Below are 21092 nucleotides of genomic sequence, written 5' to 3'. Positions count from 1 at the left end.
TCACAGGAGAGGTACTTTGCTTAGACAATAAATTTTTTTCCCCCTTCAAGAGTTGTAACACAACAATGACCTTTCATGGTATTTCACCAAGTCCTTTCCGTTCTGAATATATATATTTTTTCTGGTTTGAGAAAGCGTTCTGTTTTTCTGGTTTGAGAAATGGTTCTGTTTTGTCGATCTCGGATCTTAGCAGTTTTTAAAGGATTCATTCAACACAATTTCGACTGTTTACTACCTGCCAAGGCACTGTGGTAGTTTCGGGAAGACGAGAACTTGCTGTCACAAAGCCTAAGGTCTAGGAGTGTGCTGTCCGCTAGGGCAGCCCCTGGCGGTGTGGGGCCGTCAAGGAACTGAGATGTGGCTAGTCCTAATTGAGAAGTGACGTATGAGTAAAGTTATTGGATCTTGAAGCCTTAGTTCAAAAAGAGACTATAAAATATCTCAAATTTTATATTACTTTCACCTGTTTCTTTTTACTTGAATGTGGCTCCTAGGAAATTGGTGTATGTGGCTTGTGTGATAGTTATTGGACAGCACTGATTTGGCGAGGAGAGATGGAATATACATGTATATACATTATATATATACATATACATGCATATATAATGTGAGGCATGCTGAAGGTTATGGAGAATAACTGAAATGGTAAGGAGGAATGGGGACAGTTGGTTACTTCATGTTGATCAGGGAAAGCCTCACCAATAAGGCGCTCTGCCTGAGCAGCGGCTCATAGGAGGGAAGGGAATTAGAGGACTCGGTAGGTGTGGGGGAGGGGAGGAGGGACAGCAAGCCCAGGAAGCACTGATGCCTGTGCATGCTCACCACCCTCTCGTCAATAAGGAGGCCATTGTGGTTGGATTAGAGCAGCAGGAGGAGAGCTGGAGGACGTGAGCTTGCCTGCGGGTGGCTAGGAATGGAATGAGAGGAAGCCATGCAACGGTTTTTAGAAGGGACAGTTCTGTTGAGGTTTATTTTTAACAGGGAACTCTCTGCTTCAAATAGAACCTGGTGGGTGGAGTGGGACCAGGGAGACCAGTTAGGAGAAAATTACAATTACACAGGTCAGAGATGGTGATGGTGTTGCCAGGGTTATTGACATGATGGTAGAGGTGACGTATGGATAGAATCTTCTACTTTGAAGATGGAACCAACAGCAAATGTGGAGGGATTGGGTGAAGGGAGTGATGGAGGAACCAAGGATACCTTGACCGTTTGGCACAAGCAACTTCAAGGAGGAGTGGAGGGGAAGACAATGAGTTCCCTTTGGCCGGATTAAGCCTGAGATGCTTGTTAGACATGTGGTGATAGGACAGTGAATAGTTGTAAGTGGAGGAGCAGGGTGGGAGGAGAAGAGGTCCATGGGTATGGTGGGGAGGTGAGGGGAATCCCAGTGATGAAGCCCAAGGACAGGCCCATGAGGTAGGAGAATCTTGAAAGAAGCACATGTAGGCCCTTGTGAAGGTGTTTCAGGAGGAAAAGTTATCCGCGGTGACAAATGATGTAGAATAAAGTGAGGATGGAGTTGGCCACATGTCACCACTGGTATCCTGACAGGTGAAATTCTGATGGAGCAGTAGGGCTGAAGTCTTGAATGGTATGGGTTTGTGAACGAATGGCAAGCTGGAGAGGAGGTCGGCACAGCAAGCGTGGATAGGCTTTGAAGGGGTGCTCTGTAAAGATCTCAGAGAAATGGGATGGCAGTTGGAGGGGTTGCCGTCTAAAGGGAAGGGAAGGATTGTTTAAAGCTTTTTATTTCAAGTCATAGGAAAGTTGCAAAGACAGTACAGACTATCCATATATCTTTCATCCAGTTTCCCCAAATGTTAATTTTGACTATAATTTTTCTGGAACATGTGACTGTAAGTTGCAGAGCTCAGTATCTCAATGTGTGTCTCATAAAAACCAGGACATTGTATTACATGACCACAGTAAAATGATAAAAAAAAAAATTAACATTGATACCCTGGTGTTTAATGTACTGGTGTTATTCAGATCTTGCCTGTTGTTCCACTAATGTCCTTTTTCTGACCCTGGGTCCAATTCAACATTACATAATGCATTTATGAGATATTTCTTTGTGTTTTTTTTTTTTTTAATCTAGGATAATTTCTTAGTCTTTTATTTGTCTTTCATGACCTTTATGTTTTTGAAGAGTGTAAACTAGCTATTTTGTAGACTCTCTTGTATAGATTGGTCTGATGTCTCCCCGTGGTTAGAATCAGGTTATGCATTTTTGGTGGAATACCACAGAAGTGATGGTATCCTCTGTGAACCACCATATCAGGAGGCTCGAGGTGTTCGTTGATTTTGTTCCAATAATGGAGATGTTAACTCTGATCAGCTGGTGAAGGTGGTATCTGCCAGGCTTCTCCTACTATTTTCTCCTTTGCGTGAAGAATCTTGTGAGGGAGATATATATATATATATATATATATATATTTTTTTTTTTTTTTTTTTTTTTTTAAAGTGTGTTTTTCCAGGACCCATCAGCTCCAAGTCAAGGTTGTTTCGATCTAGTTGTGGAGGGCGCAGCTCACAGTGGCCCATGTGGGGATTGAACCGGCAACCTTGTTGTTAAGAGCACCGTGCTCTAACCTACTGAGCTCTACTAGCAGCTGCCCCATGAGGGATATTTTGAGACAATGTAAAGATCCAGTTTCTCATCACACTTTCACTAAATTAGCATTCATTGATGATTCTTATCTGAAATCATTATTATTGCAGTGGCTGCCAAATGGTGACTTTCTATTTGTCATTCCTCCTCCATTTATTAATTGGAATTTTACTCTAAGGAAAAGCTTTCTCTTTTCCATTTATTTTATTTATATTAATATGGACTCACTCATTCTTTCATGGATTATAACATGTTACTATTATTTTGTTACTCTGTCAGAATGAGGGATTTTAAAGCAAATGGTATTTTAGGTTTTAGCATGGTGGTGGTGAGCTAAAGGCATGATTTGGCACAGATGAAAAATGATTATGATAATCTAGTGTCCATAGTACTAGATGAAATCTTTGCATGTTTATGTTTCATTTTAACTGAGCAGCTTTGCACTTAACTTGAAAACACGTTAGCTGCCTAAGTGCAACACATCTAACATATTTGACTCTCTTCTGGTAATGTCTTACAACTAGTAAAAAATGAGGTCGTTCTTCAGGTCTATATGACACATTAAGTCCAAATTCAGACACTGTGCAGCTGAAAATGTGTAATACGTGCTGGCTGGTGTGTGCATCACTTATAAGAATTGGTAACCACGTGCAGGTTTTTCCCATACAGGCCTAACTTGAGCTCATGATCAGGCATTTTCCCCGCTCTATTGCATTTTGATGCACTAACTATATATAGTGCGCGTGAAATTGCTAGAGCACTGTCATACATTTCTTCAGTGTTTCTGTTTAATCTTACGTCTTTTGGCAAGTGGTATAGACACTGAAACAAATCAAATGGAATCTCAAACTATCTTCTTGAGATAATAGACTATACAAAACACCCACAGGAATTAAGCAAAACTGTTTTTTTCAATGGTAATTAAAGTTTGGAAGATTTTTTAAAATGTAGTTACATGACAAAATTTAAACGATAAAAATGATTAAAATCTTTTTCTCTGCCCCCAAATGCAATCACTGTGTAGTTTCTTGTGTTTTGGGGGGAAAGATTTGTATACATATACAAGTATCTGTGAATGTATACTTTTTAGAAAAAAATATTGCTTACTCAGTTCTGCCCCTTACTGTTTTGAAGTTTTAAAAAGCAGTTTTAAAGGTGCTTTGGAAGCTGGGGTGGGGGAATTATGGCAATATAATAGTTCAAAACTATTAAAATAGAGAAGTCTTGATTTAGGAATAAAGTGTGTTTACCCATATCTGGGCTGATAACATATTAAAGCTTGTTTAAATGTCTTTGTTATTAATAGGATATTAAAACTGTTAGGTTTCATTATTAGTACTTATTACAGATCATTCTGATTTCTGAAAACTCCAGTGTGTGGTTTACCTCCATCATCAGTATGGAAAGAAGAAATATGTTGTATAATGTTGAACCAAAACTGAAAAAAGAAAAACCACCCTGCAACTTCTGAGAATCTGCGAGCAATCCTTTTAAATAGCATGTACACAATACATTATATTAACTGGAACTAGTTCAGTACTCAAAGTTTCATTCTGTTAGTGTTCTTTTTTCCCCCCAACGTTTTGGTTTTAAAAATTTCCTTAAAAATTTCTAAAACACTTCATTTTTAATATTTAATTTTTTGTATTCTTATTTTTCCTAATGGTGTTCTTAAACTGCTTTTTTGGGTTCTCAAAATGCTGTTTATTTTTTATTTAAAGTATCTTTAAAAATTATTTTTGAATTACAGTTGACATACAGTAATTTCAGGTATACAACATAATGATTAGACATTTATATACCTTATGAAGCAATCACCATAAGTCTAGTACCCATCTGACACCATACATAGTTATTACAATATTATTGACTATATTTCCTATGCAGTACTTTACATTCCCATGACTATTTTTGTAAGTGACAATTTGTAATGCTGTTTATCTTTAAAATTAGAATTTTTACAGAAAATCTTATTAAAATATTCTGCAAATACAGAAATTTGATTTGTAAACTTAAAGGAAATAATTCAAGATTTTAAAGAGGGGACTTATGTTTATTTTTAAACTGTTAATATAAATATTTTAAATTGATGTATATATTAATGAATTTTTAACAAGTGAAATACTGGTGTTTTTTAATTCCAGGTGGAAGTCTAAAACGTTTAGTGCACATCAAACTGGCTGACACTAAATTTATAGACTTGTTTAATAGCTCTTAAATAAACTATAATTAAATGTTAAGTATCTCTTAATGGATTACATTACTAATTACATTAGTAATTACGTTAGTAATGACATTAGTAATTCAATACTGCATATTCTAAGGCTAGTTATGTGTCTTGAACTTTAAACAAGTTTATGTTTTAAAAATATCACTATGGTGTCTAAACATGTAAAGCTGAGATATTTTAGTTTTGGTCATGTTACATTTGTGTATCAGTCTTTAACTTTTTCAGAACAAGTTCTAAATTTTATGATAGTGTAATTAATTTTTAAATGTTAAAATTTCACTGACCTTCCAAATGGCTTGGTCAAGCATAAAATTCTAGTTAGTTAAGTTTTATTGTAATTTTTTAAGTTGGTTTAAATACTGGTACCCTAAATCTCTAAATTTATTTAAGGACTGGAAGGATATTTTAATAAAATAACAGCAAAACAAAGTATCTAAAACAAATACTTAAACTTGTTGATTAAATTTGAAACACTAAAACTTTTTAAAATCTGGAGATTGGTCTCAGAAAAGTCTAACTAGGTATATGTATTATTTCTTCCAATAATGGAAAAAAAAAACAAAAAAACACCAAAATGTCAAGAATTAAGATTTTTGAAAGTATAGTTCTATATTACTAATTTTGAACAAAACTTAAAAATTTACATGATAACATTAATTCAGAGCCAGCTGATAATAAATCTGCTTCAAGACATTGTATTTTAAAGCTATTGATATTTGCAGTTTGACTTCTGTGGCTTATTTGCAATTTTATTTTATTTTTTCAACTTATCTGTTGAGTCCTACCTATGACAACCAGTCCATCCATGTGCTAGGGATACAGAAAAGCATTATCTTACAATTATGAAAGAGAAAAACATTTTATAGTAATTTGATTCAAATAAGAAAGCAAATTTATATGAATGATATGTACATTAACATATTTTTATCCATTGTCAGATTGGCAGTAACTTTAAATGCAGAGCTCAACTGAGTCTTTCAGACTCTTTGATTTGGTAATCTGTAGTTTTTGGAAGAGGTGGGAGCGGTTAAGAGTCTGAAAGTTTCTCTTTTTTCCCCTCCAGAATATTAAGATGTGTGTGTTGTTTTAAGTAAATCAGGTCTGGTTCTGGTTGGTTGTTTTGTTACTATTTGCTTGGTTTCAAAACTGTCATTACTCTGAATTTACAGGCTCTTGAAAAGACAGACTAAGTTACATATGCAGTATTCTTCCTATTGCTTTTTCTGCTTGTATCAGAGTGAAGATAGAATTCTGCAACTAGTTTTTTAGTTACCCACTGTATATAATTAAAGCCTTCCCAGGACTCAGAATACCAACATTCGAAACATAGGAGTAAATAACTAATTGATGTCTAACAAATAAATCTATAAGAAGGGATTTAGAATCCCAAATATTTGTAACTGATATTTTGCTCTTAAATTTAAGATGTGTTTTAGTTTAAATCCTCAGTAGAATATGCTACATGCAAGTGTATATGTTTGCTGCAGGATCTCTTAGAAAAAAAAAAAAAGTTAAAATTTTGACCTAGGTCCTTCCGCAGTCCTTCTGAAACCTGTGGGGTTTTTTGTTTTTTGTTTTTTAAAGACCGGGTGAACAGATGGCTGGTGGTTAGGGGGTGTGTCAGAGTCCTCGTGTGCTGCCCCCTGGTGGACGGTCTGTCCTGATAATTTACGTTTTGCACTTGTTTCTACACGTCAGTCTTTAGGCAATTAATTAAGTGCTTGGCCAGCGTTTAATACGTTCTTAAGTGTTTTGAAAATGCATAAGCTTTTATTTCAACATTTTTACAAGGTGTTAAAGTCTAAAGCCCAGCCCACTAAAATTTAATGCCCTGTACAGATTGTTAATGACAGGCTTAGTTTGTGATGGTTTTCCTAATAGTAAAGCTTTCAAAAGGGTTAGAGCACTTAGGAGTAGTTAGGGGTGTGGGGGAAAAGGGGGAGAAAAGGCCATTTTAAACTCTCGGTGTCTTTGTTATAGAGAAAGCCTGAGGGCAGATAGATGTGCTCTGGGTACTTTTGAAGGTGAGCACTGTGCAAAGGTGAGAGCCTTTTATACCTTTGGTGCTCAGTGCCCCCCTCTCCTTTTGGCTTATGTTAAACTTTTTGGCCAATTACATCAACATCGTAAAGCAGACCAAGAGTTTCTTCCTTTGAGGGACTTATGTCCTCCGTAAGTTAGTCATAGATAGTGTTTTTTTGCATATAATCACAGTGATTATAAGCATGATATTACATTCTAAATTATCATAATAGGCACAATTTTAACATGTCACTTTTTAAATTGATGCATATGTAACATTTTCTTAAATAGAATGAAAAGTACAGCCATTGAATTTTCTAGCATCTAGGTCTTTTACATTTATTTAGTAGATTTTACCATTATTGCTCATGGAAATTTCTCGTATGTTTTAAAATGTAATTGGAAGTGTGAATATAATTTGGAAATGTAAAATATCGTTACTGAAGTTGTGAAGTAAAGAAAACACAACAGAGCTAGATTATTATAAAGTTTGTTTAACGAAAAGATGAATGCTTTATAATTTTAAGATCATTTTATCTGTGTAATAACAATTATAATCATATGGGGTTCTTGATAGGACTTCCCAGTAGAAGGGAACTTCTTGAGATATCATATGCATTGGATTTTCTATTGTCAGAGTAGCTATTTGTCTTATTCATGTGTCATATTAGCTGCTGGGTGAGGTTGGATGTTTGATTACCTTGCAATGATGTACTCTGTGTTGATGTGAACTCCTGGGGCCCCCTTTATAAAATATGGATGTAAATTTAAAAAGTTAGTGTTTTCTCCAGGAAATTGGGATTTATGTTGTTCTGATTATATTGGACAGTTTTTTGGAACATCTGTGTAAGTGGTTTTTTGTTAGACAGAAGCCAAATAGAAGACACCTAAAGTTAAGGTAGAAATAGCATGGAGGTAGGAATTTGAGTTTGACTTTTTCTTTGCCTGCTTTTTGACCTTGGTTAAAATAGTAGCTTGAGGCTGTTTTCCTTAATCTGTAAAGTGGGAGTATTAATGCCTACTTAGTTCTGTTGGTGTCAGAATACAATGAAAAATTTCTAGTGCCTGGCACAGCCTTTTATCCATTAGGAATTCTGGAATAAATGGCATGTGTTGTTATTTTCATTCTCAATATTGTTGACAATTTAAAATTTATTGGTATATTGTAGTTGTGGCAGAAATAATCTGGAAATGATCAACTTTCTCCTGAATGTTGCTGTTTTCAGTCTTCCTAGCTAGATGATGGAACTTTTCATCTGCAGTATCTCTTATTTGTATCAGAATTGGCACAAATAAGAATTATGTAGAATTTCCTAATATTAACAAAATATTTCTTTTAAATTAACAATACAATTTTATTAATATACATTAAGTTATAAAACAAAATTTTTGTAAATAACCTAAATTTGAAGTTACACTATAGTTATGGCAACAAAACGAATCTAAGTGTACAGTCATCTCTTGGTATCCATGGAGGATTGGTTTCAGGAGACCCTCGCTCCCCAACTGATACCAAAATCCAAGAGTACTCCAGTCCGTTACATAAAATGGTGTGGTAGTTGCATATACCGTCCCCCACATCCTCCCATATACTTTAATCTCTAATTGCTTATACCTAGTACAATGTAAATGCTATGTAAATAGTTGTTATGCTATATTGTTTAAGGAATAATGACAAGAAAAAAGTCTGTACATGTTCAGTACAGATGCAACCATTGTAGACCTAACTATATAGTACACATCAGCAACAATGTAACTTTTTTCCCCAGAATATTTTTGATTGTGGTTGGTTGAATCCATGGATGTGGAATCCTGCAGATACAGAGGGCCGACTGTGCTGTCCTTCCCAGGCAAGAGAAGGAGACTATTGTCTAATGCAACAATCTTAGGACCGTTTAGTGTTTCTGCAGTATGGGAAATGCTAATGTGATTGAAAGTTATATGAGTGAAAAGTACTTACAGCTTCTTTGTTACCAGACAGTCATGTAAACTTAAATCATAGTTTTCTTCTAAAACTTCCTTCCTCGTGGTATGAAGTACTAACAGGCCCAGAGTTTGATTTTAATGGAATTTATCATTTGTGAAGATGGTGACTTCTTGATTTAAGGGAGTTGGGAAAAAATGAGGACATTTCAAAAGTACTACAGTAGAGACAATAGAATAATAAATACTGTTATACTCCTCACCTAGCGTCAAGAATAACTAACTGGTGACGAGCCTTATTGGATCTCTCTGCCCCAAGGCCATACCTCTCCCCATGATTTTTGGAGCAAATTCAAGACAGCAAGCATATTGCATCCCTAATTCTTTAGAATGTATCTCTAACAGATAAAGAGTTTTATAAAGCATAGCCAGTGCCATTATTACATATAAAAAACATTGGCACTAATTCATTGATGTCAAATACTCCAGTTTTTCCCAGTTGTCTAATTTTCCCCCCATTAGGATTCAAATAAGTTTCATAGATTGTGATTGATAGGTCTTAGATGTTGTTGTTTTTTTTTTAAATGTCTAGGTTCCTCATCTTTTTTCTTTGAAATTTGTTTGTTGAAAAAAAGTTACCGTGTCTTGCCGAAAATAAGACCGGGTCTTATATTAATTTTTGCTCCAAAAGACACATTAGGGTTTATTGTCAGGGAATGTCATCCTGAAAAATCATGCCAGGGCTTATTTTCTGGTTAGGTCTTATTTTTGGGGACACATGGTAGATATTTGTGCTGGAGAGTTTCCCAGGGTCTGGATTTTGCTGGTGTGGTTTCTTTCAACATGAACTATATACTCTCTGTCCCCAGAGGACACCATAGGTCTAGAGATTTGATCGTTTTCAGGTTTTATTTATTTTTTTTAATTGGCAAACATGTCATAGGCAAGGCATGTGAAATATTGAATGTCTTGGCCAAGGTTTTGTTTAAAGGAATAACACAGATTTAAGTAGTTTATCAATGTAAATTCAAGTTTGGGGAAAAATTGATAGGGTTGAGGAAGCATGTGGCATTTAAGTAAAAACAGTTTCTTTAACCTATTCTTCCTTAAGTAGTATAAACACACACGTGTGTGTGTGTGTGTGTGTGTGTGTGTGTGTGTGTGTGTGTTTAACTGCACTAGAAGGTAAACTAGCTTATTAAACAGGAACAAATGGCTGCTAGCAGGCACTGGTAAGGTAGCATTGCATTTATAGTATGCATGGTGCTGGGAGAAGGGTTATCTGCAGAGTCTAATAAGGTTCTGTCAGAGGCACAGCAAGGGTTGAGTAGCCTTGGACAAGGAAAGTCAGACAGAGATATTTGTCTGCCTTCTTTGTTTTCTTGCTGTGTAAGAATTCTTCAATTGCATGAGACTGAGAATTTTCATACTGATTTTCTTGTGAGCAATAACCATTGTTTGCTTATTTTATTTGCTTGATTATACAAAACATACTAAAATTTGAAATGTAAACTACATAGATTCTGGAACGACCTCCTGGAAATAAGAAGGCATCCGGGGTGGCTGGTTAGCTCAGTTGGTTAGAGCGTGGTCTAATCACACCAAGGTTGCCTGCTCGATCCCCTCATGGGCCACTGTGAGCTGTGCCCTCCTTTAAAAAAAAAAAAAAAGGAAAAAAGAAAAAGGCACCTAAACTCTCTTCATTCTTCAGACTCTGGTAGTGGGGTTATTATAGGTTATTATAATTTCTGAAGTCGGTGAGAATTTGATGATCAACTGTAGCTTTCCCACTTAAAAAACAAACCCAAGGATGGCCTTGGAGAAGGACATCCAGTTGGCAGTAATATGAAATAAGTGTTAATGTAGAGATGCCCTAGATTCAAAATGCAGCGCTTTTAAACGTTGTCCTAAGACACCTCTTCTGGCAGGTACAGCTCACTTAGTGATGGTGGAACTTTGTTTCTTGATTGTTCCTGACGTTTCCTTGACAAACAGAAATAAAATTTTATCAGTTAGTTTTGCCTTTGAGGATTAGATCAGCTCTGTCCCATTGGAAAATGTGAAATTTTATGTATATGTAAAATTTTCACTTTTCTAGTAGCCACAGTAAGATGTAAGAAGTAACAGGTGAAGTTATTTTTTAATATTTTATATAACCCAGTATAGCTAAAATTTTAATCTTTTAACATGTGATCAGTATTGAAAACTGTTGAGACATTTCATATTCTTTATTTTTGGTACTAAGTTTTCAAAATCTGTTATATATTTTACACTCATGGAACAGTTTGGTTTGGACTAGACCAGCCGCATTTCAAGTACTCGGTAGCCTCATGTGGCTAGTGGTTATTAGACAAAGTAGTTTTAAGATTTCAGCTTTTAAAATCACTTCAAAATATGATGAATCTTGCTGGAAAAAAATAGTATTTATAAAACTAGTTTTAACTGTGGAAAAATAGGGGAATGATTAATTTTCAATGTGACTGAAACAAACTAGAGGTTTCATATCCAAGTACTTTATTCCCTTGTGACCACCCTAATTTTCAAGGAAGATATGTGTAATTTGCTATATTGTGTTAATGTTATACTTTTGAAAGAGCTACACTTTTGAGTTATACAGGCAATGAGACGTGTATTTAAATAGAACTCTCTCTGATATTCAGTTGCATGTGTTTCTGTGGTTGGTTGAGATACTGGTAGTAACTGTTCTGGGTAAATGCATATTGTCAGATTAAGTCTCAGCATGAAGACTTAACGGTCTGCACTGGGGCTCTGGAATCTTCATGTTAAGTAAGCCCTTCCGGTGATCTAATGTAGATGGTTCTTGGACCACACTTGGAATGCCATCTCTGTACAGTGAGGGGACAGCATACTTTGTCTTTTCCTCCATGCACTATTCAATTCACTAGGATCCGGCATCATTGCAGCAAATATGCTTTTTTTTACAGTGTGCGTGACCACCTGACTGTCAACCCAATAGATAGGATTCTCACAGGGATTCTCACAGTCTTTCACAGGGATTCTTAACCTGAGGCCTACCTGATTTACTCCTAAATCTCAACGTTGCTCCCTCCTTCCTATTTTTACTGACACTGCTTCTTTTTTCTTTTTTTTTTTTTAAATAAATTTTATTGGAGAGTATTGGGGGTAGTGTGTTTCTCCAGGGCCCATCAGCTCCAAGTTGTTGTCCTTTAATCTAGTTGTGGAGGGCGCAGCTCAGCAAGTCCAGTTGCCGTTTTCAATCGTTAGTTGCAGAGGGCGCAGCCCACCATCCCATGTGGGAATTGAACCGGCAACCTTGCTGTTGAGAGCTCACGCTATAACCAACTGAGCCATCTGGCTGCGCCCTTTACTGACACTTCTTGAAGACTGTCCTAAAATGTCTAATTTCTTCTGTTAGACTGTAAAATTTTGAGGGGAGAGAGAACTGATGTTACAGAGCGAGTTAGAACTCTTAGAATCTACAGCTGGTTTCTCATGCTTCATCTTATGTTATACTGCAGGTTGGAGATGATACCTTATTTCCCTCCTTAACAGTTAGTAAAGTTTATTTTATAAAACACAAAGGCAAAAAGAAATGGAAAACTTCTCATGATTCTATCAGTACATCATGGTCGTTATTTTGGTGCTGTACCGCTTTCTTATTTCTATTTGTGTGCTTGTGCACACTTTATTATCTGCTTGGGACATTATTTATTGTGGTAAAACACAAATTTTTAAATGATCATATTTTCTGTTTTGTTTTGTAATGTACTTTTCCCAAAAAATAATGCAACGAATATGTGTCATCATTAAATACTCTTTCACATTTATACTATCTCCATGATATTTTGTTGCATATATGATACAGAGTGTTCCAAAAAATTATACACACCTTTAAGGAAGGAAAACTATTAAAATTGTCATACTCAATATATACTGATAACAAAAGATGAATACAAGTCACGTTGACTTCTGCAATTACAAGAGGTGCTCAAAGTGGTTACCATCAGCGTCCAGAGACTTCTGATTTTTTGGTACCCCTGGTATTGTAATTTACTTAGCTAATCCCTTTTACCTGGACCTCTAGGTTCCTCCTAGTTTTACTGCCATGTTTCCCTGAAAATAAGACTTAGTCTGACAATCAGCTCTAATGCGTCTTTTGGAGAAAAAATAATATAACACCTGGTCTTATTTTACTATAATATAAGACCGGGTCTTATATAATATAATATATAAAATATAATATAATATAATGTAATACAATATAATACCGGGTCTTATATTAATTTTTGCTCCAAAAGATGCTTTAGAGCTGATTGTCTGGCTAGGTCATATTTTCGGGGAAACCGGGTACTACCTATTTACAAACTTCAGGCTAACTCTTGGCGCATCTTACAACTTTACCTAAGGAAATAACATAAGAAAGAGAATCCCCAAATCAGAGGCTGCGCCTGTAGGCAGGATTTGCTAAGAAACTGCCAAGTCAGTGATGAGGCAAGGCTATGCCAAGTAACGCTTTTTATCAGCAATGTGTATTAAATTTTTTAAACATTGAGGTTGACTTTTGAAAGAGCTAATTCTTAACTGTATAAAAGAAAGGATATAATTATAATATTGAATACTGTAATTATTACCAGTAACTAGAAGCAATAGTAAATTTGGCCAGGTTGAACAAATTCTAATTTGGGCATAGACTGAGTTGGTTGTTGCACAGCTGGGATAAAGATCAGAAACCAATACAGAGGGCCCCTAAGTGACAAATCAGAGAAGCCATGCTATCCTGTGTTCTGAGTCCACAGGGATGGCTTTCTCTTTGGAAGTGACGGGTCCAAATATGGACCATGTACCCCAGTTCTTTGCATACGAAAACAAGGCAAAGAGGATGGGTTACAAGTCAGAGTTGGTTTTCTCTTCCCGTCTTCAGCTGGAGTTAGCAGTAATTCATGATCCAAGCTGCAGCCTCTCTCTATCGAGTGGGAAGTGGTGATTCCCTGGATATAAGCATTGGTAGAAAGAAAAAAGTGAGACAGAACATTTTAGGCAAAATAGATAAAATATACATTCAGGACTTGCAGGTAGTTTGGACAGAAGTTTGCGAGTCTAATCCATTTCTGTGTCTTGCATTAGGACTTACCATGAAATGGGTGGCTTCACAAGTGGCTGGGTGCCTGGGCCTATGATTCTCATGATATCTTGAGGCAGTTGAGTTAGCTGAGTTTTCAGCATAGTTGCCTTCCTTTCTTGGTAATGATGTGTAACCATGTCCATTTGATGTCAGTATTGAGTCTTGGTATGTAAATTATGATTGTACAGCTTAAAGCTGTGGGATAAAGTGAAAATGTAGTTTAGGATTAGCATGTCTTTGACCTTTTGGGTTGAACATGCAACCTGTTATTTTTCTAAAGTTATTTGATACTGTTACTTTATTGGTTGGATTATAAGTGAGATCAGTAAGATTAAATACAGTGTAGTTAAGAGGATAGACTCTGGAGCCAGAATGCCCAGATATGGATTCTGACCCTGCCACATGTTTGCCACATATACTAGTGTAGACCTGGAAAAGTTAAACTTCTGCTTTTGTTTCCTATCGAAAATGCTGACTGTGAGGGTTAAATGAGATAATAGACATTCTCTTAGGCAGATCGGGCTGCTATAACAAAATACCATGCACCTGGGTGGCTTAAACAGCAGACATTTATTTCTTACAGTAACGGAGGCTGAGACCTCCAAGATAGAGCGCAGGCAGATTCATTTGTTCTTGGTCAGGGCCCTCTTCCTGGTTTGTAGACAGATGCCTTCTTGCTGTGGGCTCCCATGGCCTTTCCTCAGTGTGTACCAATGGAGAGAGTTCCGGTTGGTTTCTCTTCTTACAAAGAGTAACCCATTGTGGGGGCTCCCCCCTCATGACCTCATCTAAGCCTAATTACTTCTCAAAGGCCCCAACTCCTAATACTCTCAGGCTGGGGGTTAGGGCTTCAACATGAGTTTTTTTTGGTGGGGATACATAAAGTATTTTCTGGTTTATATTCTTATTTATACTGTTGTCAGACTTTACAGTGGAAGAAAAGATGCAAGTTATCAAAGACTTTTGGCAAAAACTTAGGAACCTAAAATTTGAATTGGCATTAATCAGCATGAACACATGGTTTATTTCTCTTTCCAACAAAATGTATGTTTTCTAGCTCTGGTCTGGGAGCAGTGACCAACCCCATAACAGTGAGCACCCTCGTGACCAGACGGTGTCTCCAGGTGTCATTTCTGACTCAAAGGGACCAGTGCTCCATGTAGAGAAGGCTGACTGCAGATGGGGGCAGGAAGTGTACAAGTTGAACCTGGATTTATCATGTCATGACAGAAAGCAAAAGAGCTCTCAGAGGTTACTGGAGTCATTTCAAAAGATGCAGGAACCAACCTGAAGAGGCTCCTACCGACGGACTAAAGATGAATGAGGCAATTTGAGCATCAAGAAGAATTAATGCAATGGATTGATACACACAAAATACCTATGAATCCATGAGTTGATAATGATACTGAAAAAAAGAAGCACTTAGTCGTCTTTGGACAGTGCCAGGGCACCAACTGAAAATTTTGAAATAATGATGTCAATAAACTCCTGAAAGACAAGATTGAGATGGGAATGTGCACGAAGCTGATTTATTTTGGAGATGATTTCAGGAAGCAGAGCGAGGGAATGGGGAGAGTGAAACGGGGAATGAGGAAAAGCTAATGAAGGGGACTTGACTGAGTTTGCCATAAGGAAATAGTGCCTTAGAGAGATGTACGGAATGCCTCCCAGCTGGTAGCCTGGGGCATTTATCTACTGTCACCCACCCCTTCCCCTATAAGCTACAGATTGTCTTACGGGTTTTCTCTCTCCTGTGCTTCTGAGCTGCTCCTGTACTCTTCTGACACTTTGGAGAAGTCCTGAGATAAAACGGCAAAGATGGGTGTATGCTGAGGGGTGGAAGGAGGCAGCTCAACTTCAGGGTGCATGGGACTGTCTACCACAGCTGTGGATGAAATCTGAGGTGAGTGAGGGGATGTGATAAGGGACACACAACCGTCTGCTGCAGAAGGGAAAGAAGTATTTATCTGCCTGCACTGTACTTACTCTGCTTCAGAGTATCCAAATATTTGATAAGGGTAAGTTGTTCTTCATGGAAAAAGTCCAGCTTAATCAAAACACAGACGGTATGATAAAATGAGAAAATCAGTTTTCAGCCTTGAATGGAAGAATGGATTTAGGCAATGGCCATTAGCAATTGCATCATAGGAAGACATCCAGAGAATGTATTTCCTCGTGATCTCTTGAGTCACGAAACACCCCCTGTGATGTATTATTGACTCTCTAAACAAAGAAACAACAACAAAAACCAAATTGAGTCTTCAGATCTAATAATCACTTGTATAGGGGACAGGGGAACATATTAAACACTACCATGGGGGTTTAATTAGCAAAATCCAGGCAGGACAAATGATAGGTTTTGGGTTTTTTACCCTCAAGTAAACGGCAAGAAAAAAAAAAAGAAACATGTAGATTATAAGACGAGTCATTACTTGGATACTGATTGAACAAACAATTGTAAAAAAAAAAAATTATTTTTTAATCTTGGCAATTTGAACACTGACTAGATTTTTAGTATGAAGTTTTTAAGGACTGATAATATTTCGTCTATTTGAAGAGTCATTTAAAGATATAGTAATACTTATAAATAAAAGGCATGAGAATGACAACAAATTGGGGGTGAAGTTTACATTCTGGGAGACAGGCATTTGGGGTGGGGAAGGAGCATGGGTGACTTTCGTTGTCTTCTATTTGGTTTCATAGATGTTTTATGCTTTATAATATAGAAAATTACACATTATTGTGTATCAAGTTCAACACAGTAAACAATGACTAAGACAGGACAAAGGGGATGCAGTGGATCAAATCTAGAAAGAGTGACTGTACAGGATTTGTGACCTGGATCGCCAAAGAAATGGCATGAAAACAGTGAAGAGAAACTCTTGTGTCAAATAGGCCTAAGAGATTATCAACTCTCCCGTGCGCATCTTGTTGAGACCTTGATATGAACAGACCAACTGTAAAAAGATAGTTAAAAGGCAATTGGAGATAAACGGAGTGGATATCTGATAACAAGGAATTTTTGTTTATCACTTTGAGGAGCGATAGTGGTGCTGTAGTTAGGTTTAAACAAAAAAGGTCCTTTTATACGTATCTATTTACTGATGTACTTCAGCATGACAGGACATGTAAGTGGGACTCGTTGGTACAGGTGTGAGTATAGATGAACAGGATCAGCTGATCGTACTTGATAATTGAAGCTGGCACGGCCACATGGAGGTTGATTTTACTTTCCTAGTGTGGGGAATATGTCTATAAAATCAGCTTCAGTTCCATTGATGACTGAAGATCTTGGAGATGCCCTTCGTAATCTACATGAGCTTCTCTGTTGGCTCTTTATCCTGTAATTGAAGCTGCTTTGAATGAATAACTAATACTGAGTTTTCATGGTTAACTAATATTTCAAGCACAATTGGCATTTTTTTTTAATTCTTTTTTTTTTTTTAATTTTATTGGGGAATATTGGGGAAGAGTGTGTTTCTCCAGAGCCCCTCAGATCCAAGTCCTTGTCCCATTGTGGAGGACACAGCTCAGCTCCAAGTCCAGTTGCCGTTTTCAATCCTTAGTTGCAGGGGGTGCTCGCCCACCATCCCTTGTGGGACTCGAGGAATTGAACTGGCAACCTTGTGGTTGAGAGCCCACTGGCCCATGTGGGAATCGAACCGGCAGCCTTCGGAGTTACAAGCATGGAGCTCTAACCACCTAAGCCACCGGGCTGGCCCACAATAGGCATTTTTTAAAGTTTTTTTTTTTTTTAAATCTGTTAGCCTGAGAACTATAACAGATTAGTCCATTTTACTCTCTGGGGAGAAACCTTTAAATTCTATATGATTAGCATATAAACAGATTGTGCTAGAGTTTCTTAAATAACACAAGTAATTAAATCAGTATTTTTCTGGTTTTTGTTCTCAAACTTAAGTGTGGCAGTTGTTCTCTCTCCCCCTTATGAGCTGTAAGAAAATCACTGGAAATGTTAGTAGTTTTTGGATGGCAGATCTGTGAGTCTTGTTTTTCCTTCTCTATATAACAAATATTTATTTAATTATCAATTGAATGCTTCTCAGGTGCCAAGCACTGTTCCAGGCTCTGAATGCAACAGTGAATAAGACAGCCTAAGTTTCTGCTCTCATGGAGCGTGAGTCCTCTTAGCACCACTACAGTGTGTTGCAGGAGGAAGTGAAACACCAACTTATTTTGTTAGTGAAATTGAACTTCAGTGATTTGGTAATCATACAGTAGAAACAAGTACCAATGTCTGTTTTCTTGACTCTTAAGTGTAGAATCAGAGTAAGATACAAGCTAAAAGCTCATATGGGAGATGGCAGCTCAGAGAAGCAGGTGGAAGTGTCTTAATTGTGTACAGCCAACTTGGTAAGTACAGTTGAGTGGGGTAGATTTTTCTCTAGTACTTACCAACCAGGTCACCGGTTTGTATTTATGAGCTGGATAATTAGAATTCATGCCTTTGCTTGGTCTCTTTTAGTTTTTAAAAGATTTTTATTAAAATATAGCTAACATTCAATATTAGTTTCAGGTGTACACCATAGTTATTCCACATGTATGTACCTAAAGAAGTGATCACCATGTTAAGTCCAGCAACCATCTGACACTGCATCATGCTGTCACAATATTATTGACTATATTCCCTATGCTGTATGTTATATCCCCATGACTTATTTGTTTTATACCTGGAAATTTGAACCTTTTAATCCCCTTCACCTTCCCCCCCCCTTTTTTAAATTTTAAATTACAGTTGACATTCACTGTTATATTAATTTCAGGTGTACAGCATAGTAGTTAGACATTTATATAATTTAAGAAGTGATCCCCCTGACTAGTATCCACCTGGCACTATACATAGTTATTTCCATATTATTGACTATATTCCCTATACTTTATATCCCTGTGACTATTTTGTAACTACTAATTTGTACTTCTTAATCCCTTCACCTTTTTCACCCTGTCCTCAACCCCCCCTCCTATTTATCACCCTCAGTAAATCTAGTACCCATCTGACACCATACATAGTTATTACAATATTAACTATATTCCTTATGCTATACCCTACATCTCCATGACTACTTTGTAACAACTAATTTATACTTCTTAATCCCTTCCCCTTTTTCACCATTCCCAACTCTCCTCCCATCTGTCAGCTATCAAAATGTTCTCTGTATCTATGAGTTTGTTTCTGGTTTGTTTATTCTTTAGATTCCACATATAAGTGAAATCACATTGCATCTGTCTTTCACTTTCTGATATGCTTCACTCAGCGTTGGCCATCCATGTCACTACAGATGGCAAGAACCCATTCCTTTCCCTGGCCAAGCAATGTTCCATTGTATATACATACTACCTACTTTTTATCCATTCATCTATCAATGGACACCCAGGCTGCTTCCACATCTTGACCATTGTAAACAATGCTGTAATGAACATTTGGATGCTCACGTCCCTTGGAAGCTGTGTTTTGGGTTTCTTTGGATGATTAACCAGAAGTGGGATTACTGGGTCCTTCTTTGTCACTTGTTATAGCCTTTGTTTTACAGTCTATTTTCAGTGGTATAACTGTTGCTACCACAGCTTTTTTTTTGTTGTTTCTATTTTCATGAAATATCTTTTCCCCATCCCTTTACTTTCAGTCTGTGTGTGTTTTGATCTGAAGTGAGTCTCTTGTAGTCAGCATCTGTAAGGATCTTGTTTTCTTATCCATTCAGCCACCCTATCTTTTGATTGGAGCATTTAAGTCATTCACATTTAAAGTAATTGTTGATAGATATGTAGTTATTGCCATTTCATTATTCATATTATTTATTGTTTAATCTTAAGTAAGTCCCTCTAACATTCCTTGTAATACTGGTTTGGTAGTGAGGAACTCCTTTAACTTTTTCTAGTCTGGGATTCTCTTTATTTGTCCTTCAATTCTAAATGATAGTTTTGCTGGGTAATATAGTCTTGGTTGTAGGTCCTTGCTTTCCATTCCTGAATGTTTCCTGCCTGTCCCTTCTGGCCTGCAAACTTTCTGTTGAGAAATCAGCTGACAGTCTTATGGGAGCTCCCTTGTAGGTGACTAACTGATTTTCTCTTGCTGCTTTTACGATTCTATCTTTGTTTTTAACCTTTGGCATTTTAATTGTGATGTGTCTTTGTGGGCCTTCTTTGGTTCATCTTATTTGGGACTCTGCATTTCCTGGCTTATATATCTTCCTTTGTCAAGTAGGGAAGTTTTCCGTCATTATTTCTTCCAATACGTTTTCAATTCCTTGCTTTCTCTCTTCTCCTTCTGGTACCCCTATGATGTGAATGTTGGCACGCTTGATGTTGTCCCAGAGGCCCCTTAAACTCTCGTATTTTTGGATTCTTTTTCCTTTTTGCTGTTCTGATTGGGTGTAGTCTGCTACCTTATATTCTAAATAGCTGATTTAATCCTTTGCTTCAGCTAATCTGTTGATTCCCTCTAATGTATTCTTTATTTCAGTTATTGTATTTTTTATTTCTGGCTGGTTATTTTTTGTTATCTGTCTCTGTTTTTATGTTTCCTATCTCTTTGTTGAAGTTTTCCTTGAGATCATTGAGCATCCTTGTAACCAGTGTTTGGAACTCTGCTTCTGGTAGATTGTTGATTGTGTCTATTTTGTTTAATTCTTTCTGTGGAGCTTTGTTCTGTTCTATTTGGGAAGTGTTTCTTTGTCTCCGCATGTTGGCTGCATCCCTGTGTTTGTTTCTATATATTAGGTAGGGCAGCTATGCCTCCTGGTCTTAATAGAGTGGCCTTATGTAGTATATGTCCTGTGGGAAACAGTGGTGCAGTCTCCCTAGTCACCTGAGCCTGGTGCTCCGAATGTGCCCCTTGTGTGTGCTTGTTCCCTTTTAATATGGATCCTTTTGACTCTTGTACTAAAAGAGTGGAGCCCGGGCATGGTTAGGAGCCAGAGGTGAAACTGCAGACAGAGTTTAAGATTAGTTACTGTGTAAGAGGGAAAGAACAATTCTTTTTATTTTTCTTTCCCATTTCAATGTTGTCCTAATTTGCATTGCTTCTGTTCTTAGTGTTATTGAATATATTTCTACATAGTTTCTTAACAATTCTTGATGTCAAAACACTGAAAACAATTCCGATGTTTGTCTAAAATGAAACTTTTGAGAGAATCAGATAATGGAAACAGGACAGCCATTTAAGGGAAATGATTATTCTGGAG

At 36.9% G+C, this 21092-nt stretch overlaps 1 protein-coding gene across 4 annotated transcripts in view; it reads left to right on the top strand.

Annotated features, from left to right (window-relative positions):
• Nucleotides 1-21092, top strand: part of IGF2BP3 (insulin like growth factor 2 mRNA binding protein 3) — a 117546-nt gene that overhangs the window by 17226 nt on the left and 79228 nt on the right. Inside the window, exon 1 of one of the 4 annotated variants that reach the window (XM_074340852.1) lies at nt 18159-18264. The exons of 2 other annotated variants lie outside the window; for them this stretch is intronic. In XM_074340852.1, the coding sequence (XP_074196953.1) occupies nt 18212-18264 (53 nt within the window). In that variant the 5' untranslated portion in view covers nt 18159-18211. Of the gene's footprint in view, nt 1-18158; nt 18265-21092 lie in introns of those variants that run through there. One more of the 4 variants, XM_074340853.1, reaches the window with a different exon arrangement.

The sequence above is a fragment of the Rhinolophus sinicus genome, linkage group LG09, assembly GCF_036562045.2.
Source record: "Rhinolophus sinicus isolate RSC01 linkage group LG09, ASM3656204v1, whole genome shotgun sequence".
NCBI classification, from domain to species: domain Eukaryota; kingdom Metazoa; phylum Chordata; class Mammalia; order Chiroptera; family Rhinolophidae; genus Rhinolophus; species Rhinolophus sinicus.
Note: the sequence above shows the minus strand (reverse complement) of the source record. Positions and strands in the feature narration are given on the sequence as shown.